The sequence below is a fragment of the Phocoena phocoena genome, chromosome 7 (genome assembly GCF_963924675.1).
Source record: "Phocoena phocoena chromosome 7, mPhoPho1.1, whole genome shotgun sequence".
NCBI lineage: Eukaryota > Metazoa > Chordata > Mammalia > Artiodactyla > Phocoenidae > Phocoena > Phocoena phocoena.
The window spans coordinates 26370941-26397049 of NC_089225.1; the positions used below are offsets into that span (position 1 = coordinate 26370941).

Below are 26109 nucleotides of genomic sequence, written 5' to 3' on the forward strand. Positions count from 1 at the left end.
ATGGATTGTCTTACACACCGAAATCATCCCAGAATGATACCTGTCCCCAATTCCTGCATCTTGTAATTCACCAAGTAAAATATTTGATCAGGGAATCCTAGTACAACTTCTAATCAGTTAAATATAAATTAGTTCAGGAAGTTCTTCTCATTCTTTCCTTGAAACATGTCCAAGAATCATGTGGGTTACCTGGATCATTTCCTTAGCATATTATCATAATCATATAAGAAACGCATGGCATTCTCACTGACAGTATATCCTTTACAGTAATATATTAGTGAAATTGAGATGCCCTCAAGATAAAGGTCATTAACCTTAGCCACTGATTCTATAATCCAAACCCAAATCCAAACTCTCTAGAGAGTCTCTAAGGGGATGAGCCACTCCCTTTGGATACTCATAAGGCTAAAGCAATCTCCCCAAAACTTCTTAATGTGCAATGATCAGTTTAACTTAGAGATACATGCACATAGAACAGAGGGATGGGATCTCACTTGTGAGATGAAAGCAAATTAACCCCGGGGCAATTTATCTTTCACAGCATATTATGGGTCAGTGTCAGCACGCCACAGATGTACACCGCATGAGGAGCGTAAAAAGCCATCTGATACATGGGGGAAAATGTACCAATAGTATATATTCAGGCTAAGTTAGTAATGAAATGTCAACCACACCCCAAATGAATGTTTCAAATATACAAAGAAAAAGAGGAAAAATATCTTTTTATATACCTTTCCTTTTTCTACTCCAGATTAGTGATAGGCAAAAAGTTCTAGTTCATATATACTAGTGGACCAACTAAATTGAGAGAGGAAAGGACACAACAATGAGATAGAGATAAAGGGAGAGGGGGAAAGAGAGAGAGAAAGAGAGAGAGAGAGGGATTTATCATTCCTCTCGATTTTGAAGCAAAATTAAATTAAAATATCTTCATGTTGAATTTTATAAGATACTGTTCCAAAAATTTTCTTAGTCATTTTCTGTTTTTACTATAGCTTCTGTTATGTCCACTGTCAGGAGAGACATGACTCATGCCATGATCACCATGAGGACCATGTGTTTTATCACTTCATGGCTCATAGGTGACTAGCCATATTTGGATCATGCCTCGAGTCTTATAACCCAGGTCACACAGGTAAAATCAAAATCAGACAATATCTCTTTTAATAAGTCACTTAGGGAGTTCACCAAAAAGCTAGATTTATTCCTTTAAGAACCTAGTATTATGTAGATAATCTCTAATTGCCACTGTTTCCAGTAGTTACAATTGAGAGAAAAGAAGAGAAATGAAGACAGAGAGAGAGAGAGAAAGAGAGAGAAATGAAGAAAGAAAGAGAAACAAAAGAAAGACAAAAGGAATTCATGTCAGAGAAAATACTTTAGAAATATTCTGTTTTATAGGTTGTCAAATATTTGCAGAAGACAAATATATCTACTTGGAAAACACTTGGAAAATGATTTCTTTCTTATGATCATAGTATGTGGTACGCTCTGCCCCGTCACCACATAAAATAATTCACTTTGTTGTTTGTCTGTTTGCATGCTAGATTTTTAAAACTAAACAGGGAATATGTTTTTTTATTCTTTAATCTATCCTTTGGTCCAAGCACAGTGCCTGGCACATGAAAAGTTCTCAATAAGTATTTTTGGAATAAATGAAAGAATGGATAATAAATTATTTCAATTTCTTAGGCAGAAAGAAAGTTCTAGTTAGTGTTATTGTTGTTATGAATTTTTGACAGGCTAATGCTTTTTCTGTGATTATTTCCAACATGATTTCTAATTTATTAACACGTCCTGTGGCTGATCAAATTTTGCAGAGCTACCCATGCAAACAACAGGGTCAGGCTGCCCATGGATATACTGGGAAACATGGTCATGATCTCCTTCCTCTTTTAGCTTGCATTCCAGAAGGTCAATCAGTTGGAATACATCACCGTTTAATAGGGGATGATTTCCAGCCTTCAGGAAACAAATATAGTGTAAAAATAAAAGGAAAATTATGCCTTTCTTATTCTTTTTATTTTTTCCTTTGGGGATGGGTTTGGGGGTTTGGAAATTTAGAAGTTGTAGGGGATTAAAAGAGTAGTAAGTAAAGGATCAAATGAAAGTAAAGCATCTAATGAAATAGGAAGTGAAGACCAAAGAAGAAGGTATCAAAGTATAAGGAGGAATTAAGGTTGAGAAACCAGAGAAAAGAAAAAGTAAAAGTAAAGAGATCAGCAAATTATTTTATATAGTTCCACACACTTTTTTTAATCTGATGAACAATTTATTTTTCTATGATATTCACTCTAAAATACTCCAAATATTATATATCACTTTAAAATGAGATTCTGCAGATTCACAAAATTACTAACCTTCTCTGGTACAACTGATTTCATCACTGAAGTCTCCACAGTCATTGTCACCATCACAGGCCCAATGGCCTGGGATACATCTGCCACTGGAACATCTGAACTGATTATCAAAGCAGGACTGAACACAGCCAACCTCATCACTCCCGTCCCCACAGTCATCATCTGGAAAGAAGCAACAACAGCCAGGTGGTGAGAACTGGTCCATGGAGAAACTTTTCCTTATGAAATACTTAACATTTCTTTTTGGTATTGAGAGCTTTCTTTTGTTATTAAAAAAAGGAATGATAAATCAATGATCAACATTTCCCATGAGCAGTGGGAGAATTATTTTCATTTTTATATTGTTTATTTCTGATTGAATACCAACTACTAAACTAAGGGGGAAAAATCCTTGACTTTAGATTTTGAAGCTTAACTTCCATTTCACTCAGAAATGACTAACCACTGACTAAATAAATCTATGCAACATGAAATAATTATGAAGTGGGAAGACAATGGTGAGTGTAGGAATTTTATGAAATGATACAGCTTGTGATATAATTATTGCTGGAAAATTACTATTTAGACCTAGAACCTTTGTACCCCAGAGTTTATAACTGTATTTTTAATTCAGATCCTTTTTCTCCATTCTCCCACAAGAGGGCTCACTGTGTACCCTTCCTCCACTGGCTCTTAAGTGTGTATTTATATCAGGAAATTATTGTACACTATCATTAGCAATGACTTATACTCTTTATTAACAACCGTTGCAGGAGGGAGGCGAGAGGAATGTGAAGTGAAAACAGATTAAATTGAAATCAATGGCTGAGAAGGTATCGATTTATGTATAATTCATTTACCTGTATTTGGCATAATTTAACATAATGATACAATTGAGTGAAGAAAAAATACCATTTGTACATAAAAAAAAAGTGACAAAGTTGAGACCATGGATGATTCCAATATAATTTATAAACTACTCCATCCTGAGGTTATAGAGCGTTTCACATAAATGCTTTGGGGAGCCTGAATTGTCCAGGTCGTTTCCTCAGTTGTTGCTTTCACTTCATGTTTGTAGACTTAGGCTATGTCCAGCATAATATCTGAAAACAAATCTCCATCACAGCCCCAAGGGACAGATATTGAGCTCCATTTTCCTTAATGCTAATCCCCATTGACGTGCCAGCTGCCCTCTCACCACTCGTCTTGGCCATTTTGCTTGACTCTGCAACCTCCTCTCACAAACTACCTCAGAAAGAGGCAAAGCTACACAGCCAGCCAGGCCCCCAATCAAATCAGTGCAGTCTCGTGGACATTTGGTACTTGCCAGAGTCGCAGTGCCATTTGCTGCTAATGCATCTTCCACTTTTGCATGCAAATTGAGTTAGTGGCTCACAAGTCGGGAATTCTGTGAAAGATATAAAAACATCCAATAGGAAAGGTGTCATCAACTGTGTTTCACTTAATTTGTTTCTCATTTGCTAATATGATCAGAACTCTACCTTCTCTTCCACAAAAGGCACAGAGGAAATGTTAGGTAAACAAATATAGTGGCAGTAACTTCTTGAGGACTTAGGATACACATACTTTTAATATCTTTTATATGAGCACATTTCAGTGACTGAAAACCAAGTAGAATCACTTGATGAAGGACTGTTTAGATTCATTATACTGCAAGAAAAATAAATAGATGTCAATTCCCTGCACCAAGGGACTCAAGCTCCGCCCAGTGAAGAATAGCTGGATGAAGCTCTATATTCATGTGCTTCAAAGTAAAGTGTGTGCTTTAAAAGGGAAAGGCCTTTTCTGAACATAGAGAGCCGAAGTAGGAAGGTTGGATCCAACTTTGCCTGAGTGATGTCAACATAATAAGTTGAAAGTAAGAAAACAAACACAAACAAAAAACTCATTAAATTTAGTTTAGCTGGTATCAAACAGTTATAGATTTTGAAAGTGTGAATTCTAAGTTAAAAAAAAAAAAAGCAGCTGCATAGCACAGAGAGATCAGCTATGTGGTTTGTGACCACCTAGAGGGGTGGGATAGGTAGGGTGGGAGGGAGGGAGACGCAAGACGGAAGAGATATGGGAACATATGTATATGTATAACTGATTCACTTTGTTATAAAGCAGAAAGTAACACACCATTGTAAAGCAATTATACTCCAATAAAGATGTTAAAAAAAAAACCCCACAAAAATTCTCCTGAAAATCAACAACAGCAAAGAACTGGACTTCAAAGTAAAATTTTACTAAATTAAATCAAAAGACCTCCTTTGCTAACCCTTAGATAACTATGACAACAAAAATTAAAAAGAAAAACATAGAATTAGCACAGAAAACAATTCTAAAAGGAGATCACTAGCCAATTCAAAGGACTGGTAAATTCAGCAGACAATTTTGTCATAATAAGATCAGATAATCAAGACTGACTGCAAGAAATAAAGAAAGAAAAAAGGTAGTAATAATAAGAGAAAATATAACTGCAAACAGTTCATCCAAGGAATTCAGAGCAGCTTACTAATATTTCCCAGGAGAAAGTTTTTCATATGGTGAAAGTAATTCATGTAGAGTTTACATGGTATGCTCAATATCAGAACTTTTATCTCCCAAGACAATATTCATGGAATCATAAATCCTCACACACACAACCTATTTAATAGACATGAAAAAAAATAGAAAAAGAAGAATGAAAATCCTCCATCATTTCACTGGCATAAAGGCAGAAGAAAAGGACACATGGAGACAGAACTGTGGCCCATATTGTTTATTACTGTTCCTCTCATAGGTGGAGCCAAAGTCATTTTGTGGCAACACTTGCTTTTCTCTCTAAGACAAGTGATGTAGAATCACAGCCTATATTTGATGGCAGGGGGACCAGCAATATTTTCAAGTTGTATTTTGTAGCTTGTCTCAGAGCTACCAAGGGGGTGGAGCAGCTGGACTCGGGCTGCCCAAACTCCTTCAGCCAAAACTGTTCACATCTTACCTATCTACACAATTATTTATCTACCTATAGTTTTAATTTTGGAGTTTTGAGTACTATTTTATTTGGAGAAAAATATATGAATAATAACAATATATTTCTTTGCTCAAAAAAAAGAAAACCATTGATTATATCCAATTATTTCAGCCCTAAAGAAACTGAGAGCATGAAAGTTAGACTTGCCTCAAGTTATATGTATTTCCTTAATGGAAAATAGGTCTTTAGAATTCAGTTCATCAAGCTCTTCATCTATCACTCCATCTATAACAACCTCGTACCGATTTCCTACCTTACTTTCATTTACCATCCATGAATTACCTGTTATTTACTCTACCCATATTTTTACTCTACCCATATGTATTTTCAGCTTAAAGGTTAAATATTTCTCATAAAATGTTTCATTGTGTAAAGGAGAACTTCCTTGTGTCTAGCAGAAATGAGTCCCTAAATACTTTCACTTCTTTAGCATTTGGTTCACAAGTTTTTGTCTGTACCAGTCACTATTTCATAATGTTGGAAAATTTCAATCATTTTGAATCTTGATCTTTTCTTTAAATTCTATAATACTATCAACTTTTGATTTATTTTTATAGGGCAGATCATACCAAGATTTACCCAATCATTTTGGTCACACTTCTTTAGGCCTTTTTTTTTGTTTTTCTTTTAAGTTTTTAAACACAGTCCTGACCCAGGTACTCATTCCATAGAGCCTTAAAGGCTAAATCATGGGGCTCACACATGCATGGGCAGTTTGCTCCCTACACCTTCTCTCCATCATCAGGCCCTCTGGACTGTTGGATAAGGCTGACCTCACACATCATGCTGTCTTCCCTGGGCAAGTGGTTCCCAGGGAACCACTGCACCATTTATAAGAAGATTTGAATGGTAGTTACCATCGGACCCCATATGGCCTTGCCGTCCTCATGGAACTTGGGCCTATTTGGCAGTCATGCTTCCCAGGTTTTCCCTCAAGTCCTCGTCTGGATCATTTCTTTTTTAAGAGGACTTTACAAAGTAACTCCAGGTAGTGGTTCCACTTGAAAACTATGTTATTGAGTATTTTCTTAGTACTTCAACCAATGAAGTACACTAGTGAAGGTATTTTCAGGAAATAAGAATTTTAAATGACATTGCTATAAGTCCTATAGAATTTTTGCATTTTCCCTTAAAAACCATGGCATTTTAAAATTAAAAGTCTATATCAATACATATTTTTGGCAAATCACTAGTAACTAGAATTAATAGTAAAATGCAAGCAAATTCATTTTGTGTGATCCTGTCAAAGACCTATTTTGTATATTATCCCCAAAATAATATTTCAAATTTAAATCGGAGGCTAAAATATTCACCCTTGTTCTTAAAATGGTGAAACAATGAGTTACCTTTGGAGTAAGAACTCTCCCTATCATGTAGCTGAGCTGGGAAAAGAGAGTCAGCCAGGATGATCAGCAGTGATATTCAGTGAACAGACGGCAAGTGATATAGCCATTGTTTTTCTTTTTTTTTTTTTTTTTTTTTTGCGGTACGCGGGCCTCTCACTGTTGTGGCCTCTCCCCCGCTGCGGAGCACAGGCTCCGGACGCTCAGGCCCAGCGGCCATGGCCCACGGGCCCAGCCGCTCCGCGGAATGTGGGATCCTCCCGGACCAGGGCACAAACCCGCGTCCCCCGAATCGGCAGGCGGACTCTCAACCACTGTGCCACCAGGGAAGCCCATATATAGACATTTTTAATATTGGTAACTTATGCAATGACAATATAAATTGCTATTATTTCATAAATAACATGTAGGGAAAGTAGTGGTTTCATACCGGATCAGGTTGACATGGCATCCTTGACTACCTGCTTCTTTACTTCTTAAAAAGCAATTTCTTTGTGTGAATTTACCTTTGAGTATATCCATCTGAGGTACTGGCATAATATCAACAATGGAAATGATTCTAAAACTGAACAAATCTTTACTAAATTTTATGATTACCAAAGCCATTTCTTGAGATATGAATTTTAGAATAAGTGTAACTTTTTGAAGCCAAAACATGTGATGAGAGCCTAAATATGATTCAAAGATAGAAGTGATAAGGAGGCAATCACGGATATGCAGCGATAAAAGACTATATCAAAAGCCATGCATGTAGCAACCCAACAAATACTCAGACATATAAGAGAAAGCACTCAAAAGAGAAATGAAAAATGCACAAGGCATAATTTAATCAATATTCCTAAGTATTTTTTTAACTTGACAAGATAATGAAAACTTATGTTAATCTTTCAAGAATCAACATGAATTTTGTCAAAAAAGTGTTCTCCTCCTTAGATAAATAAGTGCTTAATGTTTAGAAGATGTACAGTAGACATGAATAGAGACTTTATATGAAGTATCAACATAAGTTATGATTAAAATGAGTAAGCAACTAAATGCAATGTGTAAGATATGATGAGATCTAATTTTTTAAAATAGCATTACATCTTTAGGCATCTATAATAGGTTAATTTACATTTTAAAATCTCTTTTCTGTAAACTTTGGAACATATAGCCAACATCATAAGTTTATTTGTTTTAGGTCAACATATGCATATAATGCATATATGTTCTTAAGCAACTACACCTCATTTCTGATTCATTTTTAACATAATACTTAGTTACATCGTTTCTCTTGGAAACCTTGTTGTCTGAGTTTATAGGACCAATAGGTAAATTCTATAGAGAGAAAAAAAATTGGGAACTAGAAGAAAGCATAGGGCAAATCACTAAAAAGAATGAAGGTATTAATTTAATGGACACATGCAGCAGAGTAAAGTCACTAATGATTCATTTTTGTTTCCTTATCGGTAAATCACATAGCCTCTCTGGTCACAGACTCCTGGTTTATAACATGATCTCTTGAGTCCTTTAAGTCTTAAAGATCAAGAAGTCAGAAGGAGCATTATCTGGAAATGCACAACACTCTAAAAGAATTTAATGTGGAACAAATAGGGCTCATCACCTGAATAACTCCTGGGATTATCACAGCATTCCTATAAAACACAGTAACTGAATTTCAGATACATGAAAGAACTAACAAATAAAGAAATGTTAAAATTATCTTGGGCTTTTCTCTGCTTAATAATGCAGTCAAATGTAAAATACATTTTAGAAAGAGTTCCATCAAAAAAGTTTAATATAGGCCTCCACCCATTTTTCACTAATGTTGGAAAATACTGTGTCCATAACTCCTTAGTGTCCTATAACCAGTATCTGATGGTGATAGAGAAATGAGATCTAATGACAATACATATTTTTCTCCTAACAAATAAAACAAAAACTTTTAAAGCAAATGTAACATTTTCCCTGTTCTTCCATATTAGTGTTAATTTTAAAGTTGAAAATAGAATCCAATATTTCAGTTTGTTTCTGGATACTTGTTCTGTTAAAATATCATTATGAATTCTTATATTTGATAAAGACTTAAATGTTATACATAAGCTTTTCTTTCTTGATTTTGCATAAATATTCTTTGACTTTTGATCTTCCTTGAGACACAAAGATCCAAAGTCAAAGAATATTTATCATGTTAAAATTACAGCAAGGAAAAGAAAACTATTTTATTTCTATAGTTACTTCAACCTCATAGAATATATAATATGGATTAATGGACTGTTAAAAAATCTTCCATTGTTGCAGGTAGTATGCTCAATTCATCTATTATATCTTTCACCTAAAATTTATTGCCAGGTTCTATGTAGGCTATTGTGTAAATGGCAACAATTTTCTCTTTCTCTCAAGGGTAATCATGGTTGGTATGGTACTAATATTTATCTAATATACAAAGCTTAGAGAAATGTTTCCCAGTGAGGTAGATTTCAGATCCAATTTATGTTTTTTTCCTGTCTCTAATATAGGATTTTCCTACTTATTCCTCTTCCTTGGCCCCAATATGAATATTTATAAGTAACTTATTGAAGTTTCAAAATACAGTTATCACAGGTTTGTTTGAGAGCATATATTACACATCCTATATATATAAATTTGACCTTCATGATTAAGTGTGTAGAAAATGTATAGAAGATTCAAATTAAAATAAATGTTAAGAATAACAAAGGAGTCTGTGGTTAGGAAAGTGTTATATAAACATGAAAGAGACAATAATACTCACATTATATATTACTATTTATTGAGAAGAGGTACTAGGCTAGCCACATATACATTACTTACACTCTTCACAACAGCCCTGCAATTGTTACTACTAACCCAAATTTGCAGAACAGCATAACTTGCCTAAGGATACACTGCATAACCAGCAAGTGTCAGAGTAAAATATGAATACTAGTCCAAAATATATTATTTCTTCACTATACCCTGCTGATCATACCAATACCCTTAAAAATTATATCAAAGAAATACTGGGGTAAAGATGAAAAATTTGTTTTTTCTGTGGTTTACGTCTTCTATTTATACTCCAATTCTGACTTTTACCTACTCCAGAGCATATAATTAAATTATAGTTATGGAAAATACCAGTACTTCATAAGATTACAGCAATTATAGGACTACAGCCTCTGAGAAAATATATAACACTTCTAGTTACTGACGCTACTTGTGGCTCCAGAGAATTGGTACTTATAGAGGACAGACTTCCAAAGATCCAATAGAGTAAATACACTTTGGAGAAAAATGTAAGAGAACAGTGTACCCCAAATCGTCTTCATTTTGATGCTCTTTCATTGTTGTTACATAAAAACCTCATTTTATATCTCACATATGAGGCCATGTATAAAGAATATAAACCTTACAGGTAAGCAAACCTGAGTGCAAATCCTGGTTTTATCACTAATGTGTGACCTTGGAAAGTTACTTAATACTCCTGACCCCAGGTTCCAACTCTATGAAACAGAATAGAAAACTACTGCAAAGGTTCAAGATATTCATTCAAGATATTTTACTGAAAACTTTATACCAGACAGAGTTCTAGGCCTTAGAGATACATCACCTAGAATGAATGAATGAATGAATAGAATAGAATGGTACTAGGCACTGGGAATACAATTTTCAGCATTTTCTTTTCTCAGAATGCTTATAATCTGGTAGGAAAAACATTTGTAATATAATTAAAGAAGTGACTTTAATAAATCTCTGAAAAATGCTACAATATAGGCAGTACAAAGTGTTATTGCAACACATAACATACGCATCTAAAATAATCTTAGATATTGTGCCCCAAAGGAAGTGTTGTACAAGCGGATACAAATGATAGATTCAGGTTAAATCAGATAAACAGGAGGAAAATGAGTGCTTTTACAATATTCCAGAAAGATGGCATTTCTGAAGGCCTAGAAGTCAGAGTATATAAAATGTCTGAGAAACTGTAAGAATTTCAGAATGGCTACAATATGGTATAAGATAGAAGTAGTGAAACTTTAGGAGCTGTAAATAGACTTGAGAGACAGATTCAGAAACGATCACTATTGGGACTTCCTTGGTGGTGCAGTTGTTGAGAATCTGCTTGCCAATGCAGGGGACACGGGTTTGAGCCCTGGTCTGGGAAGATCCCACATGCCACGGAGCAACTAAACCTGTGTGCCACAACTGTTGAGCCTGTGCTCTAGAGCCCGCAAGCCACAACTACTGAGCCCACGTGCCACAACTACTGAAGCTCGTGCGCCTAGAGCCCAGGCTCTGCAAAGAGAAGCCACCGCAATGAGAAGCCCACACACTGCAGTGAAGAGTAGCCCCCGCTCGTCGCAACTAGAGAAAGCCCGCATGCAGCAACTAAGACCCAACAACGAAGACTCAAATGCAATTAAAAATAATGTGGAAGGGATTAAGAATCATGGAGGACAGACTAAAATGATCAAACACTAACCTAACAGTTCCAAAAACAGTGAAGAGAGAAAATGGAGATAGGTGATATTTGAAAAGATACTTCTTTAGAATTTCCCAGAATTTATGAGAGATATTTTAAATCGTCCCATATTTTAAATCGTCTTATAGAATGAGATCAGCATTGATGTTAATCATTGCATGGAATTAAGGAAAAAGGGGAATTAGTACTACCAACGGAAGAGTGGTACTTAACTACCCAAACACTGTATTTGGTGTTATATGTGGTTCCTATTTAATCCTCATGACTATAAAACTACTACTACGAGATAGTTTTTATTATTGCTATTTTACATGTAAAAGAAAAAACATTTCAGAGAAATTAGCTTTTATTTTTTAAGTTATCCTTAAACAGGAAAAAATATAAATATACAGAGAATATTAAACAAATTAATAAGCTTGAGTAATATCATCTATCCATCAGTCTGTCTATCCATCTATATGTCAAAAAAATCTACAGCAACCTATAAAAAATACACATTTTTCTTCTGTTCACAAGGGAATTCTACAAAAACAATAAATTCCCTGGCCACGAAGCAAGTCTCAATAGTTTCCGAAGAAGAAATATTATACCAGACTTTTTCTCATGCAACAATTACATTATAATCATTTTGATTAAAACTGAAGAAAATCACAAATGATTGATATATAGTCTTCCGTATATTTATGGAAGCTGACCAATAAGCAATATTTTACTAATCAAATCTTGAAAATTATATAACTTTCTAAATGTCTTTATTAAAAATGAGAATTGGGGCTTCCCTGGTGGCACAGTGGTTGGGAGTCCGCCTGCCGATGCAGGGGACGCGGGTTCGTGCCCCAGTCCGGGAGAATCCCACGTGCCGCAGAGTGGCTGGGCCCGTGAGCCATGGCCACTGGGCCTGCGCGTCTGGAGCCTGTGCTCCGCAGCAGGAGAGGCCACAGCAGTGAGAGGCCCGTGTACCAAAAAAAAAAAAAAAAAGAGAATTTTACTTTCTTTTTGTACTCCACACTTTCCCTTTCCCACTCTCTCAATATAGTTTCTCATTGGTTTTAACTACATCATGAGGTAACAACTTCTTATATTATTGACAACCCATTATTTTCTAAAGTTGTACAACTTTAGCTTACTTGTACAGCTTTAATTTAAAACTAACTTACAGAATATTCTAGTTAAGAGGAAGCCAAAAGACAAGTATAATTTTGGGAAATCAAGAAATAGTGGTTAAACATTTTACTGAATAAATGGAAAGAGTAACCAGAAAACTTGGCTAAGAGTTAAAAACGGTTGCCACTGGAGTTGGTGAAAAGGGTGAGGTAAAGTAACTACTAGTTTTTTTTTGTTTTATATATTATCTGAGTTTTTAAAGCTAAGTGTGTGTCTACGCACACACACAAATATATGTAGTTATATACAAAATAGGGATAGAGATGGACTAGATTATGGACATATATTGAACCTAGAATTTCAGTACCATATAAGGACATAGTCCTCCTGTATAAGAATTTATACATATTAAAGAAGAGGATATGTATAAATTTTTGCTAAAAAAATGCATCAATATTTAGAAAATTCACACATAAGTACATCAGGTTAAAATGTCATTAGCTTCTTATTTCTTTCATAGCACCTGTCATAGGTTTTAATTATTTTATTTGTCTTTTTGCTGATTGAGGTATGTTTTTTTTTCTTCTCTCCCCTAACCTGTAACAGAAACTCTGCCTTTTGTCTTCTCTTATGACCCAGGCATCTAGAACACAGCAGGTGAGAACACCTGACTTGGTGAACTCTAGAGAACTGAAAAGCTGATGTCACAATATTTGGAGAGCAGATCAATAAAGGATGAGGTTCTGAAAAGGATGCTGGCTCAGGAGGATCTGAAAGGATGCTGAGGCTCTGAAAAGGATGAGGCTCTGAAAAGGATGCTGGCTCAGGAGGACTCACAGAAGTTACATCCTGACTGCTTTGTGGCAGAGTACCCTGGGGTAGGGTCCCAACTTCAGCCACCTATGATCTGCTCAAATGTTAGAAAAGATCTTATCATAGCAATAAACAGCAACTTGTGATTCAAATATTGGCATATGTACATAGCTTTCTGTTTGCAGAATGCCAACTCAGCATTATAGATAGGATGTTTCCTGGATCAATATAGGACTTCAACCTGACATCTTTCAAAACACTAAATTTAATATTAGAAAATAAGGATTCGGAATTATTGCTATTTTCGGAACTAATTTCAATTGGGCCAACTCTAACTCCAGTTGAAAATATATATTTCCATTTGAGAATATCTATCTATCTATTCTCATTTGAGAATAAAACATTATTTGAAAGGAAGAAAAAAGAAATCTTCTATTGGATGACTACTAGATACTAGATACCAAGTACTATCTAGATTTTGCATATATTATCTCATTTGATTCTGATTATACATTTATATAATGTTTGAGTATATGCATATATGTGTGTGTATGTGTGTGCATATATATGCGTGTATATGTATATACAATGTGTGTATAACCAATGAGGAAATTAATGCTGCTGAAATCTCTGAAGAATTCATGTTTACTTTTGATAGATTTAAAGGCCTGCGTTTCTGTCAGCACCATAGAGGCCGTTATAATTATTATTGCCCAGTGGCTAGTGAGCCAGCAAATTACATCTGTTAGTGCAGAGCTCTAGATACAAAGGAAAAGCAAGAGAATTTGAGGATTGGAGGAATATTATAGAGAGATTTGGTGAGAAGTTAACCAGGAGGCAGGGACTAAATTAATAGGTATTAGGAGGGTATTTCAGAAACCTGGATGCATATCAGAATTACCTGTTCAGCTTTTAAAACTACCTATACCTGAGCCTTCATTATAATTCAATTGGTGGTATAGGGCATAATAAAGTTCCCCAGATGTAGTGGACTGAATTGTATGGATCAAAAAGATATGTCCAATCCTAAACCCTAGTACATATGATTGTGACCTTATTTAGAAATAGGGTCTTTGCACATGTAATTAAGTTAAGGATCTTGAGATGAGATCATCCTAGATTAAGGCTGGAACTTAAATCCAGGGACTGGTGTCCTTATAGGAGAAAGAGAAAGAGACACAGGAAAGAATCTGTGAAGATGGAGACAAGAGATTAGAGTTATGCTGGAACAGTGAAGGAGAGCCAGGAGCCACAGAAGTTGAAAGAGGCAAGAAAGGATTCCCTTGAAAGGAGGCTCTGCTGACACCTTGATTTTGGACTTCTGGCCTCCAAAGTTGTGAGAGAATAAATTTCTGTTGTTTTAAGCCATTATGTTTGTGATAATTCATTGCAGTAGCACTATCAAATTCTTATTTGTAGAGAATTTGAAATCACAGAGTTTATATTCTCCGGTCTTATCTTGGGATAAGAATCACATGAGGTGATTTTCCCAAAATACAGATTCCTTGACTCTATGCAAGACCTACTGAATGGAGAATCTTTGTGGAAGGCAGGTAGAAACCTGGGGATCTTTATCAGTAATATGCACCCAAGGTGATTCATATTCTCAAGCAAGAATTAGGGGGAATGCTGAGTTAGATCAAGGAACTAAAAGCTGTTTTTAATTATTTCTGCTTGTGGCTTTTAATAGACTCCATCAAGGTTTGCTTAACCTCCTCCTCCTTTTCTGCATACAGAGCCTTATTAGTCACGTATGTGCAAAAAAGGGAATCATAAGCCGAGACAAATCCAAAAGCGTGTCGCATACCTAATAATAATGGGAAGACAATGTAACAGAAGCTTGCATACCATTTCTAAACAAAAATAATAAGAATGTTTAAATATAAATGTATGAAACAAGAAAAAAACAGAACAAGACCATCTGGGATACAAAACATACATTTGAAGGATACAGGCAGGAAAAAGAACTTTTCCATTTCTTTGGTTTCCATCATTTTAATAAAAGTAATTATTGCCAGATTGGAGAGTAATGAACAAACAAGAATGAGAGGAAATTAAAGCTCTAAGTCCAAGAAATGAGAAAAATATATTACCTAATTTCTAAAAATGGTTATCATCATATTAAGACAAGTTATCAAACAATAAAACATCAAACATTTTTAATCTCAGAATATTGACAGTCTTTTTGAAATAAGTGGAAGATGGGAAAGAGGAATGAAAACTGGAAAATGGTAAATAATATTGTCCCAATTCCAAAAATGAGTGAAAATTTGTAAACTATAGAGGTGAAGTTTACACATATCTCTGACTATAATTTTAGAATGAATTTGTTAAAACATTTTTTTGTCAGCATTTTTAAAGAGACTGTTTTCTCATGAGTAAAATAAAATTAACTCATGTCAAACTAACTTTAATTATTTGCTACAATTTTCAGGTAAGTACATATCATAAGAATTCTATAAACAGAGTGTTCCTGTCTTTTTAGCAAAATTTTTGAGAAGTCTTATGATGATAAATGAAAGTATCATGCATGCAAGATGAGATGACAGTAAATTTAAGTGGATGAGTACTTGATTAAAAATTGTATCCACAGAGTTTTAATTATTGGATCAGTTTTCCCCAGGATGTTTTTACTTACTTTCCAAAAGGTTCATGTCTTTGTCACTACGATTTGGTTATAGCCTTAAAAGTTATGCTTATCAAATCTCTGAATTACACAAAACTGGAAGACATCATTAGCATTACAGATTCAAAATTACAAAATTGGACAAAGGGTTAAGAGTCATCAGAGAAGGGAGGTCTAAGAGTGACAGTATGAAATGGAAAGGACCTCACCCATGCACATATTTTAAAATATGTAGGTAAGGAAGAATCAGAAGACTATCAAAATAAAACTTAAAAGAATGTTGAAATGTAAATATTAGAAGTACCCCAAAGGAGTGATCTAGTCTATATGAAAAGCTTAGATATTTTAATTGACTGGGAGCTCAACATGTGAGTTACATGATAAGGCTGCCATCTAAGACCATCTTAACAGAAACCTAGAATCTATATTACTGAAGGTAATAAGCCCACTATAATCTGTTGTATAAATACCACATATGAGGGGGGACCTTGAAGATGGCGGAAGAGTAAGACGCGGAGATCGCCTTCCTCCCCACGGATACACCAGAAATACATCTACACGTGGAACAACTCCTACAGAACACCTACTGAAGGCTGGCAGAAGACCTCAGACCTCCCAAAAGGCAAGAAACTCCCCACGTACCTGGGTAGGGCAAAAGAAAAAAAGAAAAAACAGAGACAAAAGAATAAGGACGGCACCTGCACCAGTGGGAGGGAGCTGTGAAGGAGGAAAAGTTTCCACACACTAGGGAGCCCCTCTGCGGGCGGAGACTGCGGGAGGCGGAGGGGAGAGCTTCGGAACCACGGAGTGGTGCACAGCGACGGGTGCGGAGGTCAAAGCGGGGAGCTTCCCGCACAGAGGATCGGTGCCGACCGGCACTCACCAGCCCGAGAGGCTTGTCTGCTCGCCCGCCAGGGCGGGCGGGGCTGCGAGCTGAGGCTCGGGTTTCGGTTTTGGACGGAGCGCAGGGAGAGGACTGGGGTTGACGGCTTGAACATAGCCTGAAGGGGTTAGTGCACCACGACTAGCCGGGAGGGAGTTCGGGGAAAAGCCTGCACCGGCCGAAGAGGCAAGAGACTTTTTCTTCCCTCTTTGTTTCCTGGTGCGCGAGGAGAGGGGTTTAAGAGCGCTGCTTAAAGGATCTCCAGAGACGGGCGCGAGTCGCGGCTAAAAGCGCGAACCCCAGAGACGGGCGCGAGCCGCGGCTAAAAGCGCAAACCCCAGAGACGGGCGGGAGACGCTAAGGCTGCTGCTGCCGCCAGCAAGGGGCCTGTGTGCGAGCACAGGTCACTCTCCGCGCCCCTCTTCCGCGGAGCCTGTGCAGCCCGCCACTGCCAGGTTCCCGGGATCCAGGGACAACTTACCCGGGAGAACGCACGGCGGGCCTCAGGCTGGTGCAACGTCACGCCGGCCTCTGCCGCAACTTCATACTGCCTCTGCCGCCGCAGGCCCGCCCCGCACGCAGTGCCCCTCCTTCCCCCATCCCCCAACCCCCGGCCTGAGTGAGCCGGAGGCCCCGAATCAGCGGCGCCTTTAACCCCGTCCTGTCTGAGCAAAAAACAGTCGCCCTCCAGCGACCTACATGCAGAGGCAGGGCCAAATCCAAAGCTGAGCTCCTGTGAGCTGTGAGAACAAAGAAGAGAAAGGGAAATCTCTCCCAGCAGCCTCAGAAGCAGCGGATTAAAGCTCCACAATCAACTTGATATACCCTGCATCTGTGGAATACCTGAATAGACAAGGAATGATCCCAAATTGAGGAGGTGGAATTTAGGAGCAAGATCTATGATTTTTTTCCCTTTTCCTCTTTTTGTGAATGTGTACGTGTATGCTTCTGTGTGAGATCTTGTCTGTATACGCTTGCTTCCACCATTTGTCCTAGGGCTCTATCCGTCCATGGTTTTTTTTTTTTTTTAATTTTTTTCTTAATAATTAATTTTAATTGTAATAACTTTATTATACTTTACCTTCATTCTTTCTTTCCTTCCTTCCTTCCTTCCTTTAGACAACGAATCAACCCAAATTGAGGAGGTGGTCTCTGAGACCAAGATTTATGATTTTTCCCCCTTTACCTCTTTTTGTGAAGGTGTATGTGTATGCTTCTGTGTAAGATTTTCTCTGTATAGCTTTGCTTCCAACATTTGTCCTAAGGTTCTATCCGTCCCTTTTTTTTTTTATAAATATTTTTTAATTCAATAACTATATTATACTTTATTTTATTTTTACTGTATCTTCTTTCTTTCTGTCTTTTTTCCTTCTTTCCCTCATTCCTTCCTTCCTTCCTTCCTTCCTCCCTCCCTCCCTCCTTTCTTTCCTTCTTTGCTTCTTTCTTCCTTCCTTCCTTTCCTCCTTTCCTTCTTTCTTTACTCATACTTCTACTAATTCTCTCTACTTTTTCTCCCTTTTATTCTGAGCTGTGTGGATGAAAGGCTCTTGGTGCTCCAGCCAGGAGTCAGGGCTCTGCCTCTGAGGTAGGAGAGCCAACTTCAGGATACTGGTCAACAAGAGACCTCCCAGCTCCACATAATATTAAACGGCGGAAATCTCCCAGAGACCTCCATCTTAACACCAGCACCCAGCTTCACTCAATGACCAGCAAGCCACAGTCCTCGATAACCTATGCCAAACAACTGGCAAAACAGGAACACAACCCCACCCATTAGCAGAGAGGCGGCCTAAAATCATAATAAGGCCACAGACACCCCAAAACACACCACCAGACGTGAACCTGCCCACTAGAGAGACAAGATCCAGCCTCATCCAGCACAACACAGGCACTAGTCCCCTCCACCAGGAAGCCTACACAACCCACTGAAACAACCTTAGCCACTGGAGACAGACATCAAAAACAACGGGAACTACGAACCTGGAGCCTGCAAAAAGGAGACCCCAAACACAGTAAGATAAGCAAAATGAGAAGACAGAAAAACACACAGCAGATGAAGGAGCAAGATAAAACCCCACCAGACCTAACAAATGAAGAGGAAATAGGCAGTCTACCTGAAAAAGAATTCAGAATAATGATAGTAAGGATGATCCGAAATCTTGGAAGTAGAATGGACAAAATGCAAGAAACAGTTAACAAGGACCTAGAAGAAATAAAGATGAAACAAGCAACGATGAACAATGCAATAAATGAAATTAAAAGTACTCTAGATAGGATCAATAGCAGAATAACTGAGGCAGAAGAACGGATAAGTGACCTGGAAGATAAAGTAGTGGAAATAACTACTGCAGAGCAGAATAAAGAAAGAAGAATGAAAAGAACTGAGGACAGTCTCAGAGACCTCTGGGACAACATTAAACGCACCAACATCCGAATTATAGGGGTTCCAGAAGAAGAAGAGAAAAAGAAAGGGACTGAGAAAATATTTGAAGAGATTATAGTTGAAAACTTCCCTAATATGGGAAAGGAAATAGTTAATCAAATCCAGGAAGCACAGAGAGTCCCATACAGGATAAATACGAGGAAAAATACACCAAGACACATATTAATCAAACTGTCAAAAATTAAATACAAAGAAAGCATATTAAAAGCAGCAAGGGAAAAACAACAAATAACACACAAGGGAATCCCCATAAGGTTAACAGCTGATCTCTCAGCAGAAACCCTACAAGCCAGAAGGGAGTGGCAGGACATACTGAAAGTGATGAAGGAGAAAAACCTGCAACCAAGACTACTCTACCCAGCAAGGATCTCATTCAGATTTGATGGAGAAATTAAAACCTTTACAGACAAGCAAAAGCTGAGAGAGTTCAGCACCACCAAACCAGCTTTACAGCAAATGCTAAAGGAACTTCTCTAGACAAGAAACACGAGAAGGAAAAGACCTATAATAACAAACCCAAAACAATATAGAAAATGGGAATAGGAACATACATATCGATAATTACCTTAAATGTAAATGGACTAAATGCTCCCACCAAAAGACATAGATTGGCTGAATGGATACAAAAACAAGACCCTTATATATGCTGTCTACAAGAGACCCACTTCAGACCTAGAGACACATACAGACTGAAAGTAAGGGGATGGAAAAAGATATTCCATGCAAATGGAAACCAAAACAAAGCTGGAGTAGCAATTCTCATATCAGACAAAATAGACTTTAAAATAAGGACTATTAAAAGAGACAAAGAAGGACACTACATAATGATCAAGGGATCGATCCAAGAAGAAGATATAACAATTGTAAATATTTATGCACCCAACATAGGAGCACCTCAGTACATAAGGCAAATACTAACAGCCATAAAAGGGGAGATCGACAGTAACACATTCATAGTAGGGGACTTTAACACCCCACTTTCACCCATGGACAGATCATCCAAAATGAAAATAAATAAGGAAACACAAGCTTTAAATGATACATTAAACAAGATGGACTTAATTGATATTTATAGGACACTCCATCCAAAAACAACAGAATACACATTTTTCTCAAGTGCTCATGGAACATTCTCCAGGATAGATCATATCTTGGGTCACAAATCAAGCCTTGGTAAAGTTAAGAAAATCGAAATTGTATCAAGTATCTTTTCTGACCACAACGCCATGAGACTAGATATCATTTACAGGAAAAGATCTGTAAAATATACAAACACATGGAGGCTAAACAATACACTACTTAATAATGAAGTGATCACTGAAGAAATCAAAGAGGAAATCAAAAAATACCTAGAAACAAATGACAATGGAGACACAACGACCCAAAACCTATGGGATGCAGCGAAAGCAGTTCTAAGGGGGAAGTTTATAGCAATACAAGCCCATCTCAAGAAGCAGGAAACATCTCGAATAAACAACCTAACCTTGCACCTCAAGCAATTAGAGAAAGAAGAACAAAAAAACCCCAAAGCTAGCAGAAGGAAAGAAATCATAAAAATCAGATCAGAAATAAATGAAAAAGAAATGAAGGAAACAATAGCAAAGATCAATAAAACTAAAAGCTGGTTCTTTGAGAAGATAAACAAAATAGATAAACCACTAGCCAGACTCATCAAGAAAAAGAGGGAGAAGACTCAAATCAATAGAATTAGAAATGAAAAAGGAGAAGTAACAACTTACACTGCAGAAATAAAAAAAAATCATGAGAGATTACTACAAGCAACTCTATGCCAATAAAATGGACAATCTGGAAGAAATGGACAAATTCTTAGAAATGCACAACCTGCCAAGACTGAATCAGAAACAAATAGAAAATATGAACAGACCAATCACAAGCACTGAAATTGAAACTGTGATTAAAAATCTTCCAACAAACAAAAGCCCAGGACCAGATGGCTTCACAGGTGAATTCTATCAAACGTTTAGAGAAGAGCTAACACCTATCCTCTCAAACTCTTCCAAAATATAGCAGAGGGAGGAACACTCCCAAATTCCTTCTACGAGGCCACCATCACCTTGATACCAAAACCAGACAAGGATGTCACAAAGAAAGAAAACTACAGGCCAATATCACTGATGAACATAGATGCAAAAATCCTCAACAAAATACTAGCAAACAGAATCCAACAGCACATTGAAAGGATCATACACCATGATCAAGTGGGGTTTATTCCAGGAATGCAAGGATTCTTCAGTATACGCAAATCTATCAATGTGATAAACCATATTAACAAATTGAAGGAGAAAAACCATATGATCATCTCAATAGATGCAGAGAAAGCTTTCGACAAAATTCAACACCCATTTATGATAAAAACCCTCCAGAAAGTAGGCATAGAGGGAACTTTCCTCAACATAATAAAGGCCATATATGACAAGCCCACAGCAAACATCATCCTCAATGGTGAAAAACTGAAAGCATTTCCACTAAGATCAGGAACAAGACAAGGTTGCCCACTCTCACCACTCTTATTCAACATAGTTTTGGAAGTTTTAGCCACAGCAATCAGAGAAGAAAAGGAAATAAAAGGAATCCAAATCGGAAAAGAAGAAGTAAAGCTGTCACTGTTGGCAGATGACATGATGCTATACATAGAGAATCCTAATGATGCTACCAGAAAACTACTAGAGCTAATCAATGAATTTGGTAAAGTAGCAGGATACAAAATTAATGCACAGAAATCTCTGGCATTCCTATATACTAATGATGAAAAATCTGAAAGTGAAATCAAGAAAACACTCCCTTTTACCATTGCAACAAAAAGAATAAAATACCTAGGAATAAACCTACCTAAGGAGACGAAAGACCTGTATGCAGAAAATTATAACACACTGATGAGAGAAATTAAAGATGATACAAATAGATGGAGAGATATACCATGTTCTTGGATGGGGAGAATCAACATTGTGAAAATGACTCTACTACCCAAAGCAATCTACAGATTCAATGCAATCCCTATCAAACTACCACTGGCATTTTTCACAGAACTAGAACAAAAATTTTCACAATTTGTATGGAAACACACAAGACCCCGAATAGCCAAAGCAATCTTGAGAACGAAAAAAGGAGCTGGAGGAATCAGGCTCCCTGACTTCAGACTATACTACAAAGCTACAGTAATCAAGAAAGTATGGTACTGGCACAAAAACAGAAAGATAGATCAATGGAACAGGATAGAAAGCCCAGAGATAAACCCACGCACATATGGACACCTTATCTTTTATAAAGGTGGCAGGAATGTACAGTGGAGAAAGAACAGCCTCTTCAATAAATGGTGCTGGGAAAACTGGACAGGTACCTGTAAAAGTATGAGATTAGATCACTCCCTAACACCATACACAAAAATAAGCTCAAAATGGATTAAAGACCTAAATGTAAGGCCAGAAACTATCAAACTCTTAGAGGAAAACATAGGCAGAACACTCTATGACATAAATCACAGCAAGATCCTTTCTGACCCACCTCCTAGAGTAATGGAAATAAAAACAAAAATAAACAAATGGGACCTAATGAAACTTCAAAGCTTTTGCACAGCAAAGGAAACCATAATCAAGACCAAAAGACAACCCTCAGAATGGGAGAAAACATTTGCAGATGAAGCAACTGACAAAGGATTAATCTCCAAAATTTACAAGCAGCTCATGCAGCTCAATAACAAAAAAACAAACAACCCAATCCAAAAATGGGCAGAAGACCTAAATAGACATTTCTCCAAAGAAGATTTACAGAATGCCAACAAACACATGAAAGAATGCTCAACATCATTAATCATTAGAGAAATGCAAATCAAAACTACAATGAGGTATCATCTCACACCAGTCAGAATGGCCATCATCAAAAAATCTAGAAACAATAAATGCTGGAGAGGGTGTGGAGAAAAGGGAACCCTCTTGCACTGCTGGTGGGAATGTGAATTGGTTCAGCCACTATGGAGAACAGTATGGAAGTTCCTTAAAAAACTACAAATAGAATTACCATATGACCCAGCAATCCCACTACTGGGCATATACCCTGAGAAAACCAAAATTCAAAAAGAGTCATGTACCAAAATGTTCATTGCAGCTCTATTTACAATAGCCCAGAGATGGAAACAACCTAAGCGCCCATCATCGGATGAATGGATAAAGAAGATGTGGCACATATATACAATGGAATATTACTCAGCCTTAAAAAGAAATGAAATTGAGCTATTTGTAATGAGATGGATAGACCTAGAGTCTGTCATTCAGAGTGAAGTCAGTCAGAAAGAAAAAGACAAATACCGTATGCTAACACATATATATGGAATTTAAGGGGAAAAAAATGTCATGAAGAACCTAGGGGTAAGACAGGAATAAAGACGCAGACCTACTGGAGAACGTACTTGAGGATATGGGGAGGGGGAAGGGTGAGCTTTGACAGGGCGAGAGAGAGTCATGGACATATACACACTAACAAACGTAGTAAGGTAGATAGCTAGGGGGAAGCAGCCGCAAGGCACAGGATATTAGCTCGGTGCTTTGTGACAGCCTGGAGGGGTGGGATAGGGAGAGTGGGAGGGAGGGAGACGCAAGAGGGAAGACATATGGGAACATATGTATATGTATAGCTGATTCACTTTGTTATAAAGCAGAAACTAACACACCATTGTAAAGCAATTATACCCCAATAAAGATGTTTAAAAAAAAAAAAAAAAACACATATGAGATACTATGTTCTGTTCAATTCTAGGCTATGACTTTTTTTAAAAATTGCAGTAAAAACACATAAAATTTACCATTTTAACCATTTTTTATGTATACAGTTCAGTAGTGTTAACTATATAGTGATAATTATATTCACAGTGTTGTGCAACAGATCTCTAGAATTTTTCATCTTGCAAAACTGAAACTCTGTACCCATTGAACATCAACTGCTTGTTTTAGGGCATTAATTTCACTAAGGTCATTAAAAATCCAAACATATGCATAATAGGGCAATGGGTAGGGAAAGAGCCCACAAAGCTTTGTGTAAGAAAATTTGAAGGAAGTGTTGTGTTTAACTTAGAAAAGAGAAAGTCTAGGTTGACATCATGTGCCTTTGGTTATCTAAAGAGTGATCCTGTGGACAAAGTTACAGATTCAGACTGTGTAGCTTCATGAGAGACTCCATGAGAATCATTCATGACAATTTTGGGGTGTATAAGAAAAGAGAACTGATTGTATTTGCTCAAGAGGTAGACTGACCATTTTACCCTGTCGACAGAAGAAGAAGATAAAATGGACAGTGGTGGCAGGTCTAAGAGATGGGTCACTAGGAGAGCAGCCTGCTCACATTTGGGAGATGAAAAATAAAGTGGACCCAGCAAAAGATAGCAAAACTTCTTTTGTCACATTGGTAATGCAACCAAGAAGATGCCCACCAAGCAAGGGAATTCTAGCAACTTAAGACTATGAGGTATACCATCTGTGATGGGGATAAAAGAGATCTAGGTCTAGATGTGAGGGAATTCTGAAGAAGGGAAAAGAAGAGAAAAAAGAGAAAGTTCAAGGAACTCTGAAGAGGGGTGACACCTCAGGTCTCTCAGAAAATCTCACATAAGAGCCCTTCAAAAGAGCTGCATTTTTCATGTGTCAGAGGGCTATGACATGCAGAGAAGCAGAGAGAAGATTATCACTAGACCTACTTAAAAAGATGTTACCTATCTCCTCCATCTTTCCCCTCTTCCTGAAGAGCTAAGGCTAGTAAAGAGAGGAGAAGTAGACAGTGAAGAAACAAACACATTCCCCTCTCATCCAAGGTCCTAGAACCTCAAGTCTAGCTGGCAATGGGGAGGAGAAAGCTTTGACTAAGATATAATACTGGAGGGGTTTTTTTGCGGTACGCAGGCCTCTCACTGCTGTGGCCTCTCCGGTTGCGGAGCACAGGCTCTGGACGCGCAGGCTCAGCGGCCACGGCTCACGGACCCAGCCGCTCCGCGGCATGTGGGATCCTCCCGGACCGGGGCACGAACCCGTGTCCCCTGCATCGGCAGGCAGACTCTCAACCACTGCACCACCAGGGAAGCCCCAATACTGGAGTTTTAAAATGGGTTTAATCAAGTTATAGAAACGAAAAGTTATCAGGGTCACTGGGTCTGCCAGGATGCTACTAAAGAATGACACAGCAGTTCCTGACAATTATATTTTATCAGTACTACACTGGGTTAATAATTCCTATTAATTAAAATTGCTACACATATATCCAGTTTTTCTTTGTATTATTTGTAATTTAAAAAATAATACTTTACTTAAAATCAGGAACTTTGTTTTTCTAATAATATAGTTGAAAATATCTTTGATACAATTTATGCTGATTTAACCAGGAAATGATTTCTTTTTGATAGCTCTCTCTCTTCTGTTTGTGTCTGATACTTGCCAATTCTCCTTCTGATATTCTTTGCTCCTTAATTACATAGAGTAAAATTATAAGTATACTTAAAGGTAAGATTCCAAGTACATGAGACAGAATTCTACTATCTTCAAAGATAAAAGATCCATAAGATGGAATAATATTAACTTTGCAAATCTCAGTGGATTTTTATTTATACCCCATTGAATTATCTTTCAATCTGTTAATAAACTTTAGGTAGTTTCCAAAGTTAAATCTTTTGAACAGATCAGAAGTTACCAACTCACATCAAGACATATTTATTAAAAAATAATAATAAATGTAAGCTATATGGAGATACCTGGAAGATAGAACAACCCAAAGATTGTTAATCTAAATTTTAAAATAAACAACTATACTGTTTTTGACTATAAATTGTCCAAGGGGCAAAAATGCAAGTTTGTTTGAAATATTCTTATATTTAATCATGAACTATCCTTATATTTAATGCTTTAATTTGGAGATGGGAATGATATTTGTCTGGATAATTGCTCCCATCATAAATTAATTCTGCATATATAAACATAATTATGTCATCAAGTATATGTTAGATAAAATCAAATATGAATGGTGGTTCCCTTAAGTCAGTGGTTCCTAAAGTGTGGTCTCTGGACTAACAGCATGAGTATCTAC

General features: G+C 37.1%; 1 protein-coding gene across 1 annotated transcript in view; it reads right to left on the reverse strand.

The window, feature by feature from the left end:
* Window positions 1-26109, reverse strand: part of LRP1B (LDL receptor related protein 1B) — a 1473103-nt gene that overhangs the window by 696104 nt on the left and 750890 nt on the right. The window contains exons 19-20 of the mRNA XM_065880137.1: window positions 3667-3747; window positions 2361-2522 (exon numbers count right to left, since the gene is read on the reverse strand). Coding sequence (XP_065736209.1) covers window positions 2361-2522; window positions 3667-3747 — 243 coding nt within the window. The remainder of the gene's footprint in view (window positions 1-2360; window positions 2523-3666; window positions 3748-26109) is intronic.